Source organism: Panicum virgatum, chromosome 9K (genome assembly GCF_016808335.1).
Source record: "Panicum virgatum strain AP13 chromosome 9K, P.virgatum_v5, whole genome shotgun sequence".
Taxonomy (NCBI): Eukaryota; Viridiplantae; Streptophyta; class Magnoliopsida; order Poales; family Poaceae; genus Panicum; species Panicum virgatum.
In genome coordinates this window covers 20,902,368-20,925,451 of record NC_053144.1, presented here as the reverse complement: position 1 = coordinate 20,925,451, position 23,084 = coordinate 20,902,368, and the positions used below count along the sequence as shown (strand labels likewise).

The window sequence follows — 23,084 nt, the reverse complement described above, 5'->3', positions numbered from 1 at the left end:
TCACTCCCCATGTATAATCACCCAATGATAAGAGAAATTATACTGCGCTGTTATTTTGTCAACGAGTTCTACTATATACAGTTCCAGTACGTTCTGATCACAAAGAGTTTATATCATCATCATCATCATAAAAAAAGAGACGGTTTGGGTCCAAAGTCCAAACGGCGACTGCCGTGTTCTACCCCGAGTGAAATACCGCGACCGGGCGGTGATCCTATCCGGCCTCACCGAAGACCGAACCCAACACCGCGACCGCCTCCTCCCCTGACCCCCTGATCCCGTGCTCCGACGCTTCGTATAATAAATAAGTATAAAATCCGGAGGAAATCGCTCCCCACAAAACGCCGCACTGGAAAATCGATGACTTAAATTCCAGAGAGAGGAAAAAGAAAAAAAATCCCGATCCCCGCCGCCGCGCCGCGAGATCGCCGGGCGCCGCCATGTCCACTCCAGCCGCCGCCTACTTCGCCGCCGCCGCGCGCAAGCAGTACTTCTGCTACCAATGCAACCGCACCGTCCTCATCGCGGCCTCCGCCGCCGCCGCCGGGGAGCTCTCCTGCCCCGACTGCCGCGGCGACTTCCTCGAGGAGGTCACCGTCCCGGCCCCCACCTTCATCCCGCTCCCCTTCCCCTTCCCCTTCGCCTCCACCACGGTCCCCGCCGCCAGCGCCGCCCCCGCCCCAGCCGCCGGCTCCGGCGGGTCCCCTTCCCTGTCGTCCTCGTCCTCCTCCGCCGCGACCTCCCCGTCCCAGCCCAACGACATCTCCGCCATCCTCAACACCTTCCTCGGGCTCGGCGAGCAGTCCGGCAGGTTCGGCGGCGGCGTGCGCTCCGCCGCCGGCACGGCGACCCCCGAGAACGAGCCCGAGCCCTTCGACCCGGTCATGTTCTTCCAGAATTACCTCCATAACCTCATGGAGGGAGGGGCCAACATCCAGGTCCTCCTCGACGACGCCAGCCTCAGCCTCGGCCCGGGCCACGGGCGCGTCGGCGGGGCAAGCTTCGGGGACTACTTCATTGGCCCGGGCCTTGAGCAACTCATCGAGCAGCTCGCCGAGAACGACCCTAACCGCTATGGCACACCGCCAGCCGCCAAGTCGGCTCTCTCCGCTCTCCCCGACGTTGTCGTGACTCACACAATGGTTGCCGCGGCGGAGGGCGCTGAATGTGCCGTGTGCAAGGATGATTTCTCTCCTGGGGAGGTGGCTAAGCAGATGCCCTGCAAGCACATCTACCACGCCAACTGCATCATGCCCTGGCTGGAGCTTCACAACTCGTGCCCTATCTGTCGTTTTGAGCTCCCCACTGATGATCCAGATTATGAGGGGCGGAAGGCCTCTAATCCGCAGCCGCCTGTTGGAATTGCTGCGGTTGCATCTGGGAGCTCTACTGCTGCTGAGGAAGGGATGGAGGAGAGGGAGGAGAATGCTAGGGTGGTTGAGAGGAGGTTCAATGTGTCGCTGCCGTGGCCGTTCAGTGGATTGGGAGGGCAAACATCACAGCAGGATGGGAACAATGGGGGCAGTGGCAGCAACTCTCAGGGCAGTGGATCGCAAGATGGAGGCGCGCCCAGCAGCAAGAATTGAGCACAAATCAACCTGGAGGTATTTGCATAGTCAAACACTGCTAGCGATAGTGGCTATAGTTTTCAAAGCGGAATCTGTTTAGAACTATTTATTCTCGCATATAAGTCCAACTTATTTGTTCTGAATTTTTACAGTTAATCTACTGTTTTCTTCTTAACCATAGTGGAAGGAAGGAAGTACCCAAATTTAGTGAAATTGTGGTAAAATGCTATGACATTTGTCTATCCTAAAATAACATCAAACTTATGAAAGTCTTTAGAAACACGGATAGAGCAGGAAATGGTGAAGAAGCAATAGTACATTTAAATATTCATATCCAATTTTTAAGTGTACCTTTGATGTAGTGGCTATTGACCTTCCAATGTCATACAGAAACAGTGGCCTATGCTTGTTCACTGTTCAGACTTCAGAACCACAATAAGTTCAATGTCATGCAGAAACAGTGGTCTATGTTTGTTCACTGTTCAGACTCTTATTAAGTTTCTTTTTCTCAAAAAAAGAGAGAGAACTCGATGCTTGGATTATGCTTCCAGTGAGAAAGCGAGTTTATACCCCCATAGAGGTTGTTGTTCAGTTGAAACCCCTTCTTGAGAAATCCCTGATTCCTATTGTAAACGAAGTGGTAGAACAGTAGATGTTATTACTGTATGACCCTTAATGTCTTAATTGCCTTAGTGATCTTGTTAATTTCTTTGCGTTTATGATCCTGATCCTGCAATTGTACATATTAAATGGAACACTGTCTTAATGTTTTGCTGAATATTCACTAACAGTGTTTATCACATGATTAGGGATCAATTCTTTATTTCAAGCATAACAAAATTCAGGATTTTAACACAACCTATGCTTCCAACTATCTTGTGTAAACTACGTTACATCGATATGTGATGCGCCTCTTCCTATAAAGGCCCTGTATTTTCTCATAGGAAAAGACTTTTTGATTAAATGCAATAACTTCATGTGGTGCACCTAGCATAACTGTAGGGATAAGTTTTCCTTTTTGGAAGATATGATTTGTGGACGAATAAGCTTGCCATTAACATCATTGCATTTTTTTCAATTGGCTACCTTTAACTTCTAGACCAAAATATCTCCACAACAGTAAGTGTTTTCTCGTACTTTTGGCATGCTCTTCTGGTAATCATACGTCTATATAGCTAACTTCCTTTTGTAGTTATTAACCATCCTGCGGGGTTTGATAGATTCTACGTCCAAGTTTTTCCCTTCTATCTCTTAGCATGATTTCAGGAATGTTTCAAGATGTGAGTACCATTTCTAGTATCTAGAAGACTAGGAGGACCAACAAAACCAGCATATTAGAAAATGCCCCTCTTTTTCTCAGAAAGGGTAACAGAATAATCATATAAGTTTTTGCATGTTATTTGTTTGCACAGCATGGTTTATGCATATGTCTTCCTCAGTTGAGGTCTTATTCACGGGAACGTATCAGGTGCAAACCAACCTCTCCGTGCAAACTATGGAAACTTCAATCTGGGCCATGAGATTAACATCCAAGGGGTACGAGGGATTGAGTAATTTTACAATCTGGACCCACCCTTGGATTGGGTAATCACACTTTTGCAAATCCCCCCTCCCACCTCTCCGCGCCTCTTCCCTTGGATGTTGATCTGATGGCCCAGATTGAAGTTTCCATAGTTTGCACGAAGAGGTTGGTTTGCACCTGATATGTTCCCCTTATTCACAATTGGCTACCTACATGGTTCCCGTGGATTCTATCAATTATGGCGACTATGATCAGCTATTTTGGTTTACACAATATATTAAAGGTATAAATGATGGATTATTGAAATGCTCAGCTGTCCATACTTTTCTTTGTGTTCTTCCTCAACCCTGGTAACAAATGTCAATTCATTAACATCGGATTGGATGCATGGGTGCATTGCAACAAAAACATTCATACCACTGTATTGCTCCTTGGGAGTGCATGTCTGGTTTTTCTAATTCACACCATTGTCTTGATGGTTGATTCAGAAATAAGATCAATCAGCGGAACCATTCAGCTTGGAGTAGCTTTGTTCAGCATATCTATAATCACTTAACCACTTTGCACACGTTTATTCAATTACATACCATATGATTTTTCCTTTTTTGGTCATTTTTTGATGTCTTTAGTGTATATCTAATGAAAACAAAGGTCTATACACATAATCCTTACTAGTTATAAAGGTCACGTCTTTGGCAGTGAAATTCATGATTTTTCTTGGGCAGTTGGGGCACGTGGTATTGTAAAATAGAAAGCGTGGAGAAGCTGGTATTTTCTGGAGGACAGTGACGTGAACAAGTGATGGAATACTTCTGCTAGAATAGACATTATTTAAAGAACGGCTTGCTCCAACGAAGTTTCTAAACTGTCTCAGGAACATGCTAGATCTTTCTGTGTATAAGATTGTACTCTTTAAGTTACATATGGTTCAGTTTCAACCTGTTGGATCTTCTTGTTTTCCGTACAAGCAACACCTTTGTTTGCTTGTGCAATGACTCACGTTGCCTCTTTTCTTCTTTGCACCTCAAGTACCATTTCTACTTTTGTGGTTTCTGTTTCTCTAACATGTGTTTTTGTGGTTTCTACCAACAAGTAATTAAGATTCTTCTATCTTCTTGCAGGTTCACTTCTTGGCGATTCATTCAAAAGTTTGCCGTGTTGCCGTGACTATACCCACAGACATGAAAGAACCAATGGAAGTTAGTCTGTTTGTTATGGAACAATCCGTTCGATCTAGTTGTGTCCTCGGTGTTCGTTAGGGGTCATGTACACAAAGCGCAAAAACTGCCCCCTGCAGCAGAATTTGCGCGTTGAGAACTTTTATGTGCAGATTTGTTGATTGGTCCCACTTCATTAAACAGTGAACACCAGATCTATCTTAACCCGTGGGAATGTGCTAAAAATAACGTGCTGTGGAGAGCAGAATCGCCAGAAATGCTATGCCTGGCGTGCGATCTATATGTGCTTGCGTGCTTGTATGGTTGCAGATCTGTATGCAGGCCCTCCACTTCATCTGCCAGCTGCGCCTGCGCATTTTGTGAGTGGGTTCCTTGCCTTGTGGTTTCTGGTGCACATTGAATTGCAATATTCCATAAGAATTATGGAATCAATGTGAGATCAAGGACACTAGCGTGATGGTTAGCAAGTGCAGAGCCGGTACACGTTGGATCCGTCCCACGCCCGAACGAACCACTACAATATTCAGAGTTCACTATGCGAAGTGATGCATGTAATGTACTGTAAAACTTTTTTTTTCCCTAATTCCCTGCAGGAATTTTTTTTTCACCCCTAAGTATTGCAAAAGTGTGACATTCATCCCTCATATTTCATTTGGTGCAAACCAACCCTTTAACTAAATAAAATGGTGCATTTAACATCCCCACCTTAATTTAGCAATGGTTTAGCATCATATAATATTGGTTTAGGTCATGTAATTACCTGACTAATCATGGCCTAGCCACGTCTAATGTTAAGTCAACCGCTATAATAATTCAATGTGAATCGATTAAGTTATTTTTTTCGTAATTTTTTTATGGCTACCCAATTTAGAGGATTTACTTATTTTTAATACTTTATATTTTCATCTCAGCATATTACGTTGTGAACCGGAGATTGGTCAAATGATTGCATGGTATAAATCACCATTTGATTGCACTAAACCATTGTTAAACTAAGTTGGGGATGATAAATGCACAAGTTTAGTTAGTTACGGGATTGATTTGCACTAAATGAAACATGAGGGATGAATGCCACACTTATATGATACTTCAAGGATGAAAAATACTTTTTCCTTCCCTGCGAGACTGCAATCCAAACCAGTCACCAGGCCGCTCCAAGCCCAAAAATAGAACCGACCCGGCGGCTCCGCGTTCAAAACGATCGCCCGCTGCAGAGCGGCGCGGTCGCTGGCGCGAGCGCGCGAATCGGATCGCGCTCCCCCCGCTCACTCCATTTCCCTCGCCTCCCGATCGCGAGAAGAGCCGAAGAGGGCCAAGGCGGAGGTAAGGTATCCATCCCCTTCCCCCTATTCATCTACTTTTGAGCCTGCGATTGCTACATTTGTTTTGGGTGCTTCAGTTGGGCGTGCATTGCATCCCCACGCCTTTTCCTTTCAGACCACTCATGCAATCTGCCTCTAAGATGATTTCCGCTGCATGTTACAAGAACTACAGGCGTGGTAGCAGCGACCCCTATGGCTTGGGCTCAGGAGCAGCGAATTGAAGAGCATTTTGGTCGGTTTCTGTGCTTCGATGAGGATTCGGAAAGGTACCACAATCCCAGCAGGATTAAATTGGAACTGTGCCGCTGTTCTGTTTCTGTATCACTTCACCGTTACCTGCTTTGGATATTTTGCGAAATTGACCGTACACGCAAAAGGTTTAGAGATTCGCAGAGCGATTTTATTGTATATGCGATTTCACCAAATGGTTTATAACCATATCATTGCATTTTTATTTTCGGGATATTTCTAACAGTGAGGATATATTACTGGATGAGCTGGAGGAGGAGCTCGAAGAGCACAAGGACTATGATGTGAGTCACGGGCCACTGATGTTTCTCATTCTCCATTTTATAGGACTACTGATTTGCATGCTGTTTGATATTGCTTCCATGTATGTCAGATAACTGCATAGTTAGCATTTTAATTAATATACTGGATCATGCAGTACTAATTATTCATCCGTACTCTTGGACTTAGGTTATCATTTTCAAATTGACGATGCATTTTGAATTTAAATGCCTAACATTTACACCTTCCAAATGATGTTCGGCGTTTCCAAAAGAATAAAATAAAATACTCCGAACTTGGCGTATAATACATTAATACCTGAAGTAAATAGGACTTGAACTATCTACCCTTTCCTTACACCCAGCCCAAACATATCTCACCCAAATCCTTAGAAGCTTGAGTTCTCTTTCCTCATATGCAGTCATATAAAAGGCTAATATGGTGTTCTCTGCTGTCTCCAGGCACTAATAACTATTTTAAGGAAAGGTGAAAAACAACGTGGCATGGCGACATTGGTTGAGGGCAACCTAGGCCATATTGAAGAAGCTTTGATTCAGGTATGAGTTGCTGAAAGCTTTAGCTATGCAACTGTTAACATATTGTTAAAACTACTATATAAATTGCAGCACATTTTCTCTTTTCAGAAGCTATGGCTATCATATTTTCCTTTCTTTAAATAGATTCCCCGTAAATCCAAAAATAATGATTACATCAGGAAACTCATGCCACATATCATTACCAACAATATATGCTATCCAGTTTTTATTTGAGCAGAGCATAACAAAACTATGTTTCGTTTCTTCGCTATCATTATTATTTTATTTGTTCTTGGTAAAAAAGTTGTTCTAAATCTTAATTAGCTTGGATGTTTTTGTCGGACACTTGGGTTCCTAATGGATTACTTTATCATGTTGTTTAACTTCTAAATACAAGGAGCTATAAAAAATACAAGGACCTTGTAGAAGTCAAAATCAGAAGCATTCAAGTTTTTTTTGTTTCATGTTATGCAATTGTCCTTTAGGTACAAAGACACAGAGCTTTGTTATCCCTAGTTCCAGTGCTTCAAATGGCATATTCTGATTCCCCATTTTCATATATGAAAAACAGTATTTGATTGGTACTTTATAACCTGGACCTTTGCATTGTAACTTATTTACAGGTAAGTTCATTCAATAGCTTTGTACAAAATATGGAATAGCTCTATCTTTTTCATAGCCAGCCATGCTATGTTCTAAATCATATTGACCTCGTGCTCTGCTATTTTACATTATATGTGGAAACATTACATCTAGCACCTGGGTCTTAAAGATTGCTTGTTTTATATCCTCAGGATTATATTGAAGACAACGACAAACTTGCTCTGTTGCATGATCAGATTCATGAATGTGACATTATTTTGTCACAAATAGGATCACTTCTTAGTGGCTTCCAGGTAGGTGAAGTACATTACTGTGTGGATATACAGAACATGGCGTATTTGTAACTGTAAATACGCATAAGTGTTTCATTTTTTCTTCAAAGATCATGCGGCGACCATGTTGTGTTTGCCTATGATATTTGACAGAGCTTCCATATTCTCTTAAATTGGGGTTTCACTCCCTCTGAACCTGATAACTTGGCCTTTACATGGTCATCCAGGAGAGACATTTTTGTATCCAATCTCCTTCATCATTGCATTGCAGTAATCTTATGATTCCATTGACTTCTGGGCTAGAATATAAAATTCACCTACCCAGGGTTGCCAAAGTTTTTGTGACATTTTGTAAACCAAACTACTATGTTTTTTCCAACCAAGAGCAAAAATCAAATTACTAATTGACTTCATAGAATGTAATGTTGCTTTACAAGTTGCTTGTAAGATTTTTTTTTATTTTACTAAATTTGCAAAGAGATGTTCCTTTGAAGCTTCTGCTCAAAGTAGGTTCTGATTAAAATCAAATCACTGAAATTAATTTTAATGATTTTTTTGTCAAGCACTCAGAAGATCTGTGTATCTTTGTATTAAGAAAAAAGTTTTAATGGTTCACTTGGCAGGCCCATATAGGTTCAATAAGCTCGGAAATCAGAAGCCTCCAGGTGAAATCCTTGGATATAAGTGTTCAACTGAAGAACCGCAAGGTTAGGACAAGCCTGCAAATCATAATTATACATAAAACATTTACTGTACTTTCACACATTAGCCTACAAGTACCTTGATTGATCCTTCCACTTAGAATACCTTTATACAGTAGCATATGGGGCACTCATTTTAGCCTTTATCACTAAGCATTAAATGTGCTCACATGAAAGCTTAAACATGTACAGTTGGTGGAGACAAAGCTTGCTGCATTTGTTGAAGAGATAATTGCTCCTCCTGGTTTAGTAGATATTCTTGTTAATGGAGAGGTAAGTGTCCTACAAAAAACTCAGATATTTTATGCTATCGTTTTGCATTATGATTGTTTACTTCCTATCTTGTCTTCCACGCTGCAAACTGTCACAGTTTTAGCAGCCATGACTTGGCTATTCTGGTTTCTTTTGTATAGTTCATATGACTTGCTATTCCAGTTTATTTTTGCAGGTAAATGATGGTTATGCCAGAAGTCTGGAGATTTTGAGCAAAAAGTTGAAATTTGTTCAAGTCAACCCACTGATTAATGCATCAAAAGCTTTGAAAGATATTACACAAGAACTGGAAAGGCTTCGACAAAAAGCACTATCCAAGGTTATCTCATCTGGGCCATTCACCATTTCTCGTTCTAATAAGCCTGGCTATGGAGTGATGTTTCATGCCCATCTTTCCCTACCAATCACACCCTGTCACCCTATATGCTTGTTTCCTCTTAATTTCTACATATGTTAATTATGTAGATTAATATGTGCTATGGAGTGATGTTTCATGCCCATCTTTCCCTGCATTTACCATTTCAGGTTTCCAGCCACATTATCGAGATTTTCTTTGCTATGAGAAAGCCTGGAACTAATATACAGATATTGCAACAAAATTTGCTTCAGAAACATAGGTACATGCAGTGCAAAACTAATTTCATTTAGATGAACTAATTCTTTTCCCTCTCTGAGCAACAATTATCTCCTAAGGTGTTAACTTCTAATGCACATGATCAAAAGGAGAATCTTATTCATACTCTTCTCAACATTCGATTTACTCATGTCTGCTACGCTGATGATATATATTTTGACGCATAACTGTGCTTGTTTTATCTTCCCCTTTTCCCTAAAAAAATTACACTGCTGCTCCTATAAACATTTAATGCATTTTTTGGAGTCAATTTCATGCTCAGTAAGTAGGTTATACTTCAAATTTTAAATCAGATAGGTAGTATAGAAACTATTCTGAATTATTGTATTATTATTATTTGGGTGGTGGTGGGTGGTGAGAACAATGTGACTAGTGAATTCCGAATTTAGACTACGGAAGACTGTTCTTTCTGTCTTATTGTATCTACCATCTAGTACATATCCTACATCATATATGTTAGTCGTACGGTTTCTTTAACAGTAATTAAATTGAAATGTCATAATACGTTTTGTTATTTATTTTAAAAGTCATGCCGCTGTTACGTATGCAATAAAAGTGGATAAAGTCTATTTTTGGCCATCCAACTCTTGCCTCGGTATGGTTTTGGCCATCGAACTCCAAAACCGGGTATCTTCGACCACTCAACTATCAAAACCATTCACATTTGGCCATCCGGCTGTTTTGGTGGCCGGTTTCGCTAACATGGACGCCACGTGGTAGCGGGGCCCACTTGTCAGCCATCCTCTCTCTCCTCTTTCTCTTTCTTTTCTCCCCCTCTCTCCTCTCTCCCGGTCCCTCTGCTCGGCGGTCATGGCGGCTCCGGCCGCGGTGCCGTTCTCGGCGGAGCAAGGCGTGGCGGCGGGGAGGCGGGGCGTGCTCCGCGTCGCAGGCGTGGTCCGCGGCGGTGTGCAGGCGAGCCAGTGGCGGTGCTCGTCCTCGAACAGACCAAACCCACCGCCGCCGCATCTCCCCTGGGCACCGCCGCCGTAGCTCCCCTACCCCGGTGGCCCCTCCTGCCGCTTCCTCCTTCCTACCCACCACTGCCGCATCCCCTGCCCCGGCGGCCCCCACCGCCACTCCCTCCTTCCTCTCCTGCCCCGGCGGCGGCGCCTGCTGCAACAAGGGGCGGCGGCGACGGCACGTTCGGCAGGAGGAAGGAGGCGTTCAAGAAGAGGGCGGGGGAGCTCTTCATGCTCTGCGGCGTCGACGTCGCGCTCGTCGTCGCCTTAGGGGACGGCGGCGCGGCGTCCAGGGAGGGCGTGCTGGCCCGGTACCGCGCGCTGCGCGCGCGCACCGGGCGTACATCCACGCCGTCGCCAAGCTCGGCAAGGCGCAGGCCGAGCTCGCCCGGGTGCGCCAGGGCGGGCCCGACGCGCTCGCCCGCTGGGACAAGGTGCTCGACGGCTCGCCATGGAGGAGGGGGCGCGGCAGCTGCTCGACGCCGCAATGCGGGCCACGGAGGACAGACGGAGGGCGCGGGGGCTGCCGCCGCCGGCCGACCACACCGCCGAGGACGGGGTCGTCGCCCTGCTCAGGGGAGGAAGGGAGGGAGGGCGCCGGGGGAGGCCGCGCCGGCGAGCAGGAAGGAGAGAGGAGGAAGGAGATGAGATAGGAGAGAGAGAGAGATAGAGAGAACAGAGGGGATGTAACGCTGACAAGTGGGCCCCACTGCCACGCGGCGTCGACGTCAGCGAAACCGGCCACCAAAACAGCCGGATGGCCAAATGTGAACGGTTTTGACAGTTGAGTGGTCGAAGATACCCGGTTTTGGAGTTCGATGGCCAAAATCAAACCGAGGCAAGAGTTGGATGGCCAAAAATGGACTTTATCCGCAATAAAATGCAGATTACTTTCTGTTCAATTACTGCATGTGATAGTTGTTACTTACATCTCTCAGGTATCTCGTTGTGTTTCTTAAAGAGCATGGTTCCGAGACATATGGTGATTTGTGTGCATCGTATGTTGATACAATGAACAAGGTAAATCTATATGATATTCTAGTCAGTTTTTCCATGACTAAATCTGTGTGAACTGTTGATGAGTCTGAACAGTGTTTTCAGTATGTGTCTAGTGTCATGCTTGTGGGGTTGGGTATTGTTGAGAGGTTAAGCCTCAGACCCTCAGTGGCTGAAAGTGATTTGACTAGATGGAGGCAGAGGGAACCTTTGGGTCTGTCTTTTAGATTTGGTGATTGGACTAACAATACCAAAATTCTCTACATTTGGGTATTGGTTTGCTTCATCAAAACTGCAGCTAGACTTGCCTTCAAAATATTGCAGCTAGTCTCCATGACTCGAGTATGAGTTATGATTCCTTAGCATCAAGCTCCGACCTCCTTCCACTTACTGCGCTTCAGCTTTTGCACTTCTTTTTTTCTCCTATGGTGTCAATGGAACATTGGAACTGTCATCTCTGGACATCTGAAGCACATTGCTACCTAACCTACTAATATGGTGATGCCCACTGGCAACTGTGACTTCAATGTGACTGTCCTTTTGCATAGCCATCCAAGCTCTCAGTGTCATCAAACATACTAATACATCATTGTGCAGTCAGTAGTGTGCATGCTACCTATTGGTGATTTGGTTCTTAAATTATAGGTATCCATGAATTTTCCATTCATGAAGAAAGCTTATGAATTCAGAATATGGTAGAACACCACCTCTTTTAGTAAAAAAAAAATTGGCTGTGTATCTGCTTTTATGGTGCCCATAGTCATTGTGACCTGTCGCTATCAAGATAAGTTGTAATGCCGGATAGTTATGTTCATTTTCATTGAGACCTTGAATCTAGTTTGTTCTTACCGTCTCTTCTTTGCAAGCAGGTACTGAGTACATACTTTCGTGTGTATGTAGAAGCACTAGAGAGGCTGAAACTAGATATTGGTGTATCCAGTGATTTAAGTGGACATGATAGTATCACTGATATTATAGCAAGGGGAAGGGAGCATTTGAGAGATCACCGTTTCATGTTTTCATTGGGTGAACGTGCAAATATTTTGAAGGTACACTATTGAGTTCAGTTTAAAGAGGGTGTTTTTACGCTTTGAACATTCTTTTAGTGTTCAGAGCAACGTCATGGCAACATTGATTTCAAATCCAAAATTTTGCACCAACATTCGGCAAAGACTGCTTTCCTAAGGATTGTTCTATCTATAATCTCGTTTACCTTATTTTTCAGGAGATCGATCAACCTGGCTTGGTTCCTCAAGTCAACTCTCGCAAATATCCATATGAAGTTATTTTCAGGAGCATTCAGAAGCTTCTGATGGACACCGCTAGTTCTGAGTATCCATCAATTCTATCTAGAGTAAACTACTGTACCATCAGTGAGTATGCTAATATTTCTAATACTTTCCATGTTTTACTTTTCAGGTATCTTTTCATTGAAGCATTCTTTGGAGAAGAGTCACTATTTTATCAAGTTTTTGAAGGTACATTCTTCTGTCGTTTTATGATTCATTTGCCTTCTCTCCAGTCTCCAGGAAGTGTTAACATTTAATATGCATCCTTTGCCTTTTGAAAGAATAGATTGGACAAACTATAACCATCCAGTCGTGGCCATGTATAGAGTGAAACACAAACATGATAAGAAAATGGGGTGAATGTATCTGGATTAAGCAAATGTAATTAAAATTTGTGTTACAGGTCTGACCCGACCACGGGCATGGCAGGAGTAATTGGGTTCTTGGCACAAGTGTGTTTTCACTCTTTTAATTTGACTTTGAAATATTTGAGGGGCAATCCTCAGTGCACAAATCAAGATTGTCAAATCATGTCTTTCATTAAACGGGGTGGAAAATCCTGAAAGGGCAATCTTTTGGAGGGGAAAATCATGATAGTTCCCAAAGCATCGTATGGCAAAAGCTTCAAATGTTGTGACAAAACCTCATATCCTCTTCGATTATTTTCAGGACCTTTTGCTGTTATTGATCATCATTTGGATCTTACTCTTCCAAAGTGTCATGATGCTGTGTGCCTGATGCTCATGATCTGCATAACTAGGAAGCACCAGGTACGAAGGTATAAGCACAATGTATCAATCTTTATGTTCAACAAAAAAATAGGTGTTATTGCTGATCAGCAGATTCTAGTTGCTCAGGGAATTATTTGTTACCATTCTAATATAACACATTTCAATTTTTAATTCACCGTGTTAAACTACTTTCAAACGTTTGAACTTTGAACATTGAGATAACATGAGCTTTATCACTTTTTTTTTGTTTCAGTTGGTTATGTCCAACAGACAGCTTCCTTGTCTTGAGAACTACTTTGATAAGGTCCGTAATGAGCCAGAACTTTGTCCTAGTGACGAATCAGTCACTCTATTCAACTTCCACTTGTCTGTTTTCTGTTTCTTATCTTGATCATGACCCTCTCCTATCTGCTTTAGGCTGTCATGTATCTCTGGCCACGATTCAAGGTAGTGTTTGACATGTACCTTAGAAGCTCATATCAGTGTGATGCAAAAACGTTATGGATAGATGGTACCCATCCGCACCATATTGTAAGGTGCTATGTGGAGTTCACAGCATCCCTTGTTCAACTTAATGCTGAATGTGGAGACGGTCAGGTTTGTTTAATTATATAATATCATTATCTTTTTAATATTGCAAATAGCTGCTGTATATGTTCTGAGCTCACACTGATAAAACCGTACATTTTTATATAGCTGCTTAAATATATTAGATATAATTAGAACTATCCAGTTCTTGGCCTCTTGTATTCTACCATAATTAGCTAGACTCTTTGTATCTTGCCTTAATGGCTCACCCTTTTGAATTCTGCCGTATTGGCTATTTATATGGAAGCTCACCCCCCCCCCCCCCCCCAATTGGGGGCTGTGGTGTTTGCCCAACTCCTATTCTCTACAAAATATGACCCTTGATGATCTACTTACATATATCTAGCTTCTGTAGTTGTTCATTTAATCATTGCTATGCAAATATACTGTCTATCCGTTCATCAGATTTGAGCTAAGGCAACCACACAGGTTTTTCAGAAAATTCATGGACTACTAATGGAAATCTTTTATTCAAGAATAGCCATTGTAGTACCTCTGATGCTACCCCAAAAATCAGATTTATATGATGGAAGTTTGATCAAAGTACAACCAGGAGCTTGTTGGTATATATACCATCCAATGTGCCATTTACATGATGCTCCTGGACCACATGCATACTTTCATTTTATACATCTTTGCAATGACAGAGCTAATTATTTCACAAAAAAAAATCAAGCAAAATAACAGTTATAAGAAAAAAATCTCCTTTTTTTAATAAGAGAAACAGATCTCCACCAAAATTTCTGTGATCCAAGGATTATTGAGAATTTTAGGAATAGATCAGCCATTTATTTTGAATTTAAATTGAAAATTTCAGAGGAAAAAAACATGCCTTCACAATTGGGAAACCATTGTCTGTCCGCTGTGCCACAGCACTTATCTGCTAGCCTATTTTTATTCTGAAAAAATGTGGGCATGACTCGGAAATTCCAGTCCCAGATTCATTCCTAAATATGATATTGTTTTCACCATTAAGCTTTTTCAAAAGCATTCTTGCTTCTGTGAATGCTCTAGTTAGGTTGCCAGCTTATATGATAGTGACGATTCATATTTATGCAGCTTGATATGAACTTGGAACGCTTGCGGTCAGCTATTGATGGTCTACTTGTTAGGCTTGCCCAAAATTTCACAACTCCCAAGCTGCAGCATCTTTTTGTTTTGAATAATTATGACATGGCCATCTCTGTCCTCAAGGTTCATGCCTCAATTTTAATTTTTCATCTTATATTCCTTCCAATTTGTACGAAGGTTTATTGGACATACGTTTCCCAGGAAGCTGGTGATGAAGCCAAAAATCTGCAAAGATATTTTGAAGACAAACTAGAAAGTAACATGATGGCTTTTGTGGTAAACCAATGCCCTCATGTCTTCAGTATCTGGCTATGTACAATTATTGAGCCATGGTATCATACTAACAGACTGGTTCTAGCTTGTGGGTTGTGCTGGTTTTGGACTCTTTCTGGTGGGATCTAGTACTTCGTTTTAACTTTATGCTAGGTTGAATTCCAGTCTCAACTGGAAAAACTGCAACGGGCAACTAATAATAAGTTCTAGAGTGATTTTGACCCTTTACTATAATTCCTATATGTTAACGCAATATATTTATGGATAGCAAGAAAAATAATCATTTGAAAATAATTGGTACCCAGAACTAAGTCACCATGTTTATTGAAATTTACTTGCATAATCCCCTGATGCAATCAGGCATACAGTCACCCATTTATTAAACTTTGGGAATGAATAAATATATGCACACAGGACATTAAAATATCATTCTTAAACATTAATTATTCTGATCAATGTTTGTTGACAGCATGCCATATGGTAAATGGATGTGAACATTAAGATATGATTACAATAGAATATCCATAATTATTATTTGGATTTACCAGTCATGTGTGTTTCTCTCAGGCTCTTCATTTTCTCTTACTAAAATGCCCAGTAATCAAACCCTAGTGACAGTGGTTGAATAGCCTCCCCACTGAATGAGAGAATAATATATTGTATTCCTCCAAAACCCTAGAAGAGTGGGATATATAGATCCTATACATGGGCCTCTATACATGGGCTCACATATACACCAACACCCCCCACCCGCAGTCTGAACTACCAGCAGCGGTGTTTAAGACTGGACAATAAGAAAGCCAACACCCCCCAGTCTGAACAACCGGCGCAGCGGTGTTCAAGACTGGACAAGAAGAGAGTACAAAGGGCAAATACCCCCCCCCGCAGCCACAACTAGCCACCGGCTACGTTGAGGCTGGAGCGAAACTCCGAGAAGGTCGAGGAGGGCAGTCCCTTGGTGAAGATGTCAGCAAACTGGGAGGTAGTCGGGACATGGAGTACCCGAACATCGCCGATGGCGACTCTGTCGCGCACGAAGTGTAGGTCGATCTCCACATGCTTCGTCCGCTGATGCTGGACAGGGTTGGTGGAGAGATACACGGCGCTGACGTTGTCGCAGTAAACGACCGTGCTCTTGGCGAGCGCGCTGTGGAGCTCCGCCAAGAGCTGTCGTAGCCAGGACGCCTCCGCCACGCCGTTAGCGACAGCCCGGTACTCTGCCTCAACACTGGAGCGGGAGACAACCGGCTGCCGTTTGGACGACCAGGAGACCAGGTTGCCGCCCAGGAAGACGGCGTAGCCGGAAGTGGAGCGACGAGTGTCCGGGCAGCCTGCCCAGTCAGCGTCAGTGTAGACCACTAGCTCAGCAGAGGACGAGCGGTGAAGCACCAGACTGAGGTCCACAGTGCCACAGACGTAACGGAGGAGACGCTTCATCGCAGCAAGGTGTGACTCCTGGGGATCATACATATGGAGACAGACCTGCTGAACAGCATAGGTGAGGTCCGGTCTGGTGAAGGCGAGGTACTGCAAAGCACCAGCCAGACTCCGGTAGGCAGTAGGATCAGCCACCGGGTCACCTAAATCAGCAGATAGCTTCGCTTGAGTGTCGACAGGAGTGGAGCAGGGCTTGCAATCAGTCATCCCAGCCCGCTCCAGAATATCGAGTGCGTACTGCCGCTGGTGAAGTAGAAGACCAGACGGACGAGGCTCAACAGTGACGCCCAAGAAGTGGTGGAGCTGACCCAGATCCTTCATAGAAAACTCCTACTGCAGAGAGGAGATGACACTCTGAAGCAACTGCTGACTGGAGGCTGTGAGCACAATGCATCGACATAGAGCAGCAGATATGCAGTCTCATCCCCACGGCGGTAGATGAAGAGAGACGTGTCAGTCTTGGCCTCGGGGAACCCCAATGTCTGCAAGAACGTGGCAAACCGAGAGTACCAAACCCAAGGAGGCTGCTTCAGACCATAGAGAGACTTGTTGAGCCGGCAGACCATATCCGGACGACTCAAGTCCACAAATCCCGCTGGCTGAGAGCAGTAGACAGTATCTGACAGAGTGCCGTGAAGAAACGCATTCTTCACGTCCAGCTGGTGCACAGGCCAGGAGCGCGAGAGCGCAAGCGAGAGGACTGTGCGCACAGTGGCAGGCTTCACCACTGGGCTGAAAGTCTCATCATAGTCCACACCAGGTCACTGAGTGAACCCCCGAAGAATCCAGCGAGCCTTGTAGCGCTCCAATGTGCCATCAGCCCGACGCTTATGCGTCCAGATCCACTTGCCAGTCACCACATTGCAACCAGACGGACGCGGCACGAGGTCCCACATCTGGTTGGCAAGAAGAGCCGCGTACTCCTCTTCCAACGCGCGACGCCAGTGAGGATCCGCCAAGACGTCGCGGACAGAGGAGGGTACCGGAGAGACCCGCGGCTCTCCCTCGGTGGCGGAGAGAGTCGCGGCCTGAGACTCCATCCGCCGAGTCACTATGGGATGGATATGCCGAGGATCCTGATGGACGACGGGCGGGTGGTACACCGCCAGCTCGGCTCGAGAGGGAGTCGGTGGAGGCGGCGGCGGCGACGGCTCCGGTGGAGGCGTCGCAGGAGCCTCCGGAGCAGGAGGCGGCGCCGGTGTCGGCACCGAACGACGCTGATACACCTGCACCGGCTCAGCGTATCGCGGTGGCGCCGGTGTCGGCGCCGAACGACGCCGGTACACCTACACCGGCTGAGCGTACTGCGCAGGTGCAGGGGAAGGCACCGGGGCCGCGCGTGGCGCAGCAGGAGACACCGGGCCCGTGTGTGGCGCAGCAGGAGATACCGGGTCCACGCGCGGCACGATCGGAGGTCCGGGGACCGCGCGTGGCGCGACTGTGGGCACCGGGGCCGCGCTCGGCGCAGCAGGGGTCACCAGGAACGGTGTCGGTGTACCGGGAAAACCTGCAGGGAAAGGACAGACAGGAAAAGGTGGCTGAACCACCGGGTCAGTCAGAAACAGAGACTCCAGCTCGGGGTCAGGAGAAGGTGTGGAGGAGGTGGAGTAGGGGAAATCCGACTCGTCAAAGACGACGTGTCGGGAGATCAGGATGCGGCGAGAGGTGAGGTCAAAGGATCGGTACACCTTGGGATCAGGGGAGTAACCAAGGAACACACAACGAGTCGAACGGGGGCGCCAGCTTGTGAGGAGCAGTGGTGGAGGTGTTTGGGTAACACGCACACCCGAAGACCCGAAGGTGGTCGTAGCGAGGAGGGGTGCCGAAAAGAGCGTGGTGTGGAGTGGGAGCAGGAGAAGTAGTGGATGGAAGACAGTTGAGCAAGTAGGTGTCGGTGTGGAGGCTCTTAGCCCAGAAGCGCGGGGCAGAGAGGCCTGGATCAGAAGGGTGCGCACGACGTCGTTCATCGTGCGAATCATCCGCTCAGCCTTGCCGTTCTGAGGAGAGGTATATAGACAAGACATACGCAGCTGAACACCCCGAGAGAGGAAGAAAGAACGGGAGGTGGAGTTGTCGAACTCCTGCTCGTTGTCACACTGGACGGCCTTAACGGTGAGGCCGAACTGAGTGGACACCCAGGCAAAGAAGTGGAGGAAGGTGGGGAAGGTCTCAGACTTGGCGCGCAAAGGAAACGTCCAAGAGTAGTGCGAGAAATCATCGACCACCACCAGATAGTACTTATAGCCAGAAAGGCTAAGAACAGGAGAGGTCCACAGGTCACAATGAACAAGATCAAATGAATGCGTCGCATGCGAAGAAAAAGAAAAAAATGGGAGCCGAACATGACGACCGAGCTGACACGCATGGCAGAGGGGCTCAGCAGGAGCCCTAGTACCAGGAACATCGGTACTACGACTGAGCCAGAACGTCGCGGCCAGGGTGACCAAGACGGCGGTGCCAGGTGGTGGAAGACGGCGTCACGGCAAAAGCGGCAGACCAAGACGGCCAGGGCGAAGAAGGCGAGAGTGGTGCAGCGGAAGAAGAAAGGCGAAGGGTGTAAAGGAGCCCCGTGCTGTCACACCGGAGTAGCGGACGTCGGGAGGCCGAATCCTTTACAGTGAGGCCAGAAAAATCAAACTCGACGGAATACGAATTGTCATCTGTAAACTGACGAATGGAAAGAAGATTATGAGCCATTTGAGGAGCAACAAGGACATTGGGAAGACGAAAAGAGCCAGGAGCAGAACCCATGGCGGTGACAGAAAGGCAGGACCTGTCACCAACCATGATGGAAGAAGGACAAGAGGGGTGTGGGGGTCGGACAGAAGAGAGGATACCAGCATGTGGGGTGGTGTGGAAGGAGGCACCCGAGTCGGCGATCCACTCGGTGCTGACCGGCGGCGTCAGCCCCATGGCGCTGAAGGACGCGCCAGTGCGGCCTGGTCCCACCCCCAGGCCAGGTCGGCTGTTGGCTGGGTGGAGCGGGCGGGGTCCAGAATGGAGCGAACAGGGGAGCAGCAGTGGCGAGCATGGCCGCCGGCTGGGGCTGAGGACGAGGCCCTCCTGACCCTGAAACGGCCACATCGGGATGCGCCCTGGCCATGGGGGGCTGAAGGATGGCCAGGGCGTACCTCCAGGGCCAGGAGCAGGAGTGGGAGCCGGAGTCAGGTCTGGAGTGCCCCGAGCACCACCACCACATCCCCTCCACCGACGACGCCCTCGGCCTCCCCCACCCCCGGTCTGGCCGGGGAAGGAGCACCAAGGAGGGGGTCGGGCGGGTCGATCCGGAGTCCAGATCCAGAGGGCGGAGCCTGGTGGGAGGACGAAGCGCCGTGCTTGGTGAAGGGGACGACGAGCGGGACAAGGAAGTAGGGTTTTTCCGCGGCGACCCGACGAGTGAGAGCGTTGGCCGCGAAGCGCTCGCGCTCCCAAGCGAGGGCAGCCGCGCGGACCCGCTCCTGAGCCGCCGCAGCCTCGGACTTGGCGGCGAGGAAGGCCGCGGCGAGAGTCGCGTCGGCTGTAGCAGCATTGGCGGCGCGGGCGGCGGCAGTGGCTGCGCCGGCCGTGGGAGCAGCGAGGGCCGTGGGGGCCGCGACGTCGGGCGCCAGGGCCGGGGCTAGAGGAGGGAGGGTTGCGCCAGCCGCGCCCGCGTGGGCAATAGCGGCAGCAACGGTAGTAGCAGCGCCGGCCGTGGGGGCAGCGAGGGCCGCGGGGCCGGCGGCCCACGCGGGCACGGGTGGGGGCGCGTGCAGGGGGCCAGGGCGCTCCAGCCAGCGCAGCAGGCGCTAGGGGCGCGGCGTGCAGGGCAGCGGCCTCGGCGCCAGCCTCGGGCCAGGGCGCTCCAGCCAGCGCAGCAGGCGCTAGGGGCGCGGCAGTGGGCGGCCTGGGCAGAGCCGCGGCCACGGGCGGTGCTCCAGGGGGCGCGGCGGCGGAGGAGTGGGCGCCCATGGAACAGAGGACCCGGCGCCATGAAGCAGAGCACGGCCAGCGGCGGCGGCGGCGCGGGGCGCGCGCACCCTGGGCAGCGGCGGCGGCGGCGTGGGCCGCGCAGGCAGGGCTGCAGGGGCGGCAGGCGGCGCAGGCAGGGACCACGCCGGCCACGACGGGAGACGCGGGGGCCGCGGGGGCTGCAGGGGCCACGGCCGCGCCCGCTGCGCCCGCAAACAGGGGAGGGAGCGCGCGAGCAGTGGAGGCTGCGCCCGCTGTGCCCGCGAGCAGGGGAGGCGGCGCGCGAGCAGGGGAGGCCGCGGCACCTGCAGGGAAGGAGGAGAAGGGAGGGAGGGGCCTGGCCCCCTCGGCGTCCGGCGCCAACATGATGGCTGCCAGCGCGGCGACGCCAACGGCAGCAGAGGAAGGGGCGGCGGCAGCAAGGGGCCAGACACGCGGCGTAGGGGCGGCGGCCAGAGCAGAGGAAGGGGAGGGAAGGGGAGGGAAGGAGGAGGGAGGGGGCCGGCGGCGGCCAGCCATGGCCGGCGGCGGCAGCGGCGGCTGGGATGGGAGGGAGGAGAGGAACCCTAACCCTAGGCTAATGATACCATGAATGAGAGAATAATAGATTGTATTCCTCCAAAACCCTAGAAGGGTTGGATATATAGATCCTATACATGGACCTCTAGATGTGCCTTTATACATGGGCTCACATATACACCAGCACCCACCACTAGACCACTAGCCTATTTTGTGTTTTATATCAAGATAAATATTCTTAGGGTCTTATTGAATCTTTTCAACGGAAGCTGTTTATGTGTTTCTTATCATTTTTTGGGGGGTACAGGATGATTTGCTCATGGAACATTTCAGCGATTTACTTCGATTTGTTAGGAGTCGTGTATGTAAGTTCCAGAAAACTTAAATGCTGGTTGATGTGAATGCTATGCAAATCTGATTATTCGTGTTCTCTTTTTAGCTGAAGACCTGCTATTTTACACTGAGCACTCAAATATTGATGAACTTGAGCCAGTTGTGAAGAACTTTGCCATGAAGTGGAGAAGTGCTCTAGAGATCATGCACAATGAAGTTGTAACTTCTTGCAGTAACCTCTTGTCCGGGATGGCAATTCTAAAAGCAGCTATGGCTCAGTTGCTTAATGACTACAACAGACTCTCAGAATGTGTGAAAAAAATCCCAGGGGGATCAGCTTTGAACAGACATCTGGTTTCCATCACCTCAATTTCATATGAGATAAGGAAATACTCAAGAGCACTCTAGTTGCTTATCATGGGCCTAAGAAATTCTAAACAAAAGGTACGTTTGGTTCATTGCTTTCCTGAGCTAGAGCTCAGCTGGGCAAGCTCGCCCGCTCTAGCCATGCTGTGCTTGGCGCGGCTAATCATTTGGTTGGAGACAAATAAAACTAACTGTTGCAGTAAAGATTTCTTTGGCCAGCCGTGCGATTCGTGCTCCTATTTTGTCAGGTGAGACAGGCGCTTGGGTTTGCTGTTAAAAGAGCGAAATTGACTCTCCTTCAAAAGCGAGGTTTCTGTTGCCTGGCGAGGCGCGCTCGCCCCAGGAAGCGAGAAATTTTTGGAAGTTCCAATAGCAAGGATAGTACAGTTTTTGCCGAGGATCCAAACGCACAAAAAATATCACCATTGAACTTTTCAAACATTCACCCAAATAAATGCCAGCTGTCAGTTTTAGTTTGATTTGAAATTAGGTGTTGTCAATAAAATAGTTTGAACATTTATTTATTCGCGGCTGTCGCTGTTGTTAATGTTATTGCTTTTTTTTATGTGTGATCATACTACGACAACAGGGACCTACTCATAGCTTCATTCCAGAAAATATGTGATTTACTGATGTGCTATTTATACTACCTTTCAAAGTTCATTGACTATAAAAGTTATGTGGTTCCCCATGAAAGAGCAGTTTGTTCATTAGTAATAAAGATTAGATTCAGCTTTTGTTGTTTGTGAGTTTTTATTTTTTATTTTTTTCATTTGTGCTTTTCTATGGAAAATTGTGAAGTATTTAAGATTAGATGCAGCTTTCTGGTATATTTACTTACCGTTCACCCGAAGCTGCATTATAAGAGTGAAGTGCCATAATAAAGTGCATGCATCTGTGTGTTAGCTTCGTCCTGTACCTATCCTAGATTAGGCTTCGTAGTATAGCTATCCTAGAGATAAGATAAAAGGCAAGCTCGGACCTTTCATTTTAATCGAATGGTTTCGGTTTGCATATCATTGTCAACTGTAGACAGTAAGGCACACTTTATGTTGTCTTTTCCCTCTGACACATAAACATTTTTGTCTTGGATATAGATAAAGTTTGGAACAGAAAATAAAAAGGTGGTTTAATTTCGCGAAATTACTGTAATTGGTACCGGTTGAGTTGAAAAATTCTATTTGCTAATCTTGTATGTATTCCGACTGTCTGTTGTAATTATATCCAATGTAATTAATGCAACCAAGAAATTTCAAGATTTCCCTTGGCAGTGATTGCATATTTACATAAACATGATGGCCTAGTTTCATTTTTTGCTTGCACCCCGTCCGGATACTGAGTTCACACAGCTGTGGATCCTGCACAGGTGGCTAAACATGCCATAAGATCACTGAAGAGATGGCTGGTTCCAGGATCTGTATCAGAGCTTGCAACACCACTTCAGGGATCCCATAA

At 47.1% G+C, this 23,084-nt stretch overlaps 2 protein-coding genes across 3 annotated transcripts; both read left to right on the top strand.

The window, feature by feature from the left end:
* The first annotated feature begins 326 nt into the window (after positions 1–326).
* LOC120650695 (E3 ubiquitin-protein ligase RING1-like) lies at positions 327–4,548 on the top strand. 2 transcript variants are annotated; one of them, XM_039927909.1, is made up of 2 exons: positions 327–1,604; positions 3,816–4,098. In XM_039927909.1, the coding sequence occupies exon 1, from the start codon at positions 441–443 to the stop codon at positions 1,584–1,586; it is 1,146 nt and encodes a 381-aa protein (XP_039783843.1). In that variant the 5' UTR covers positions 327–440; the 3' UTR covers positions 1,587–1,604; positions 3,816–4,098. The 2 variants fall into 2 exon arrangements, with proteins under 2 accessions (XP_039783843.1, XP_039783842.1); XM_039927908.1 differs by lacking the exon at positions 3,816–4,098 and adding an exon at positions 4,212–4,548 and having other exon boundaries at positions 331–1,604.
* Positions 4,549–5,707: 1,159 nt separating this feature from the next.
* Positions 5,708–22,224, top strand: LOC120650694 (vacuolar protein sorting-associated protein 52 A-like). The gene is made up of 19 exons (XM_039927906.1): positions 5,708–5,856; positions 6,066–6,123; positions 6,562–6,657; positions 7,431–7,532; positions 8,135–8,218; positions 8,405–8,485; positions 8,661–8,804; positions 9,011–9,102; positions 11,017–11,098; positions 11,944–12,123; positions 12,300–12,406; positions 12,494–12,552; positions 13,033–13,133; positions 13,348–13,398; positions 13,512–13,691; positions 14,742–14,876; positions 14,955–15,029; positions 21,238–21,295; positions 21,370–22,224. The coding sequence occupies exons 1-19, from the start codon at positions 5,783–5,785 to the stop codon at positions 21,669–21,671; spliced, it is 2,061 nt and encodes a 686-aa protein (XP_039783840.1). The 5' UTR covers positions 5,708–5,782; the 3' UTR covers positions 21,672–22,224.
* The last annotated feature ends 860 nt before the right edge of the window (positions 22,225–23,084 follow it).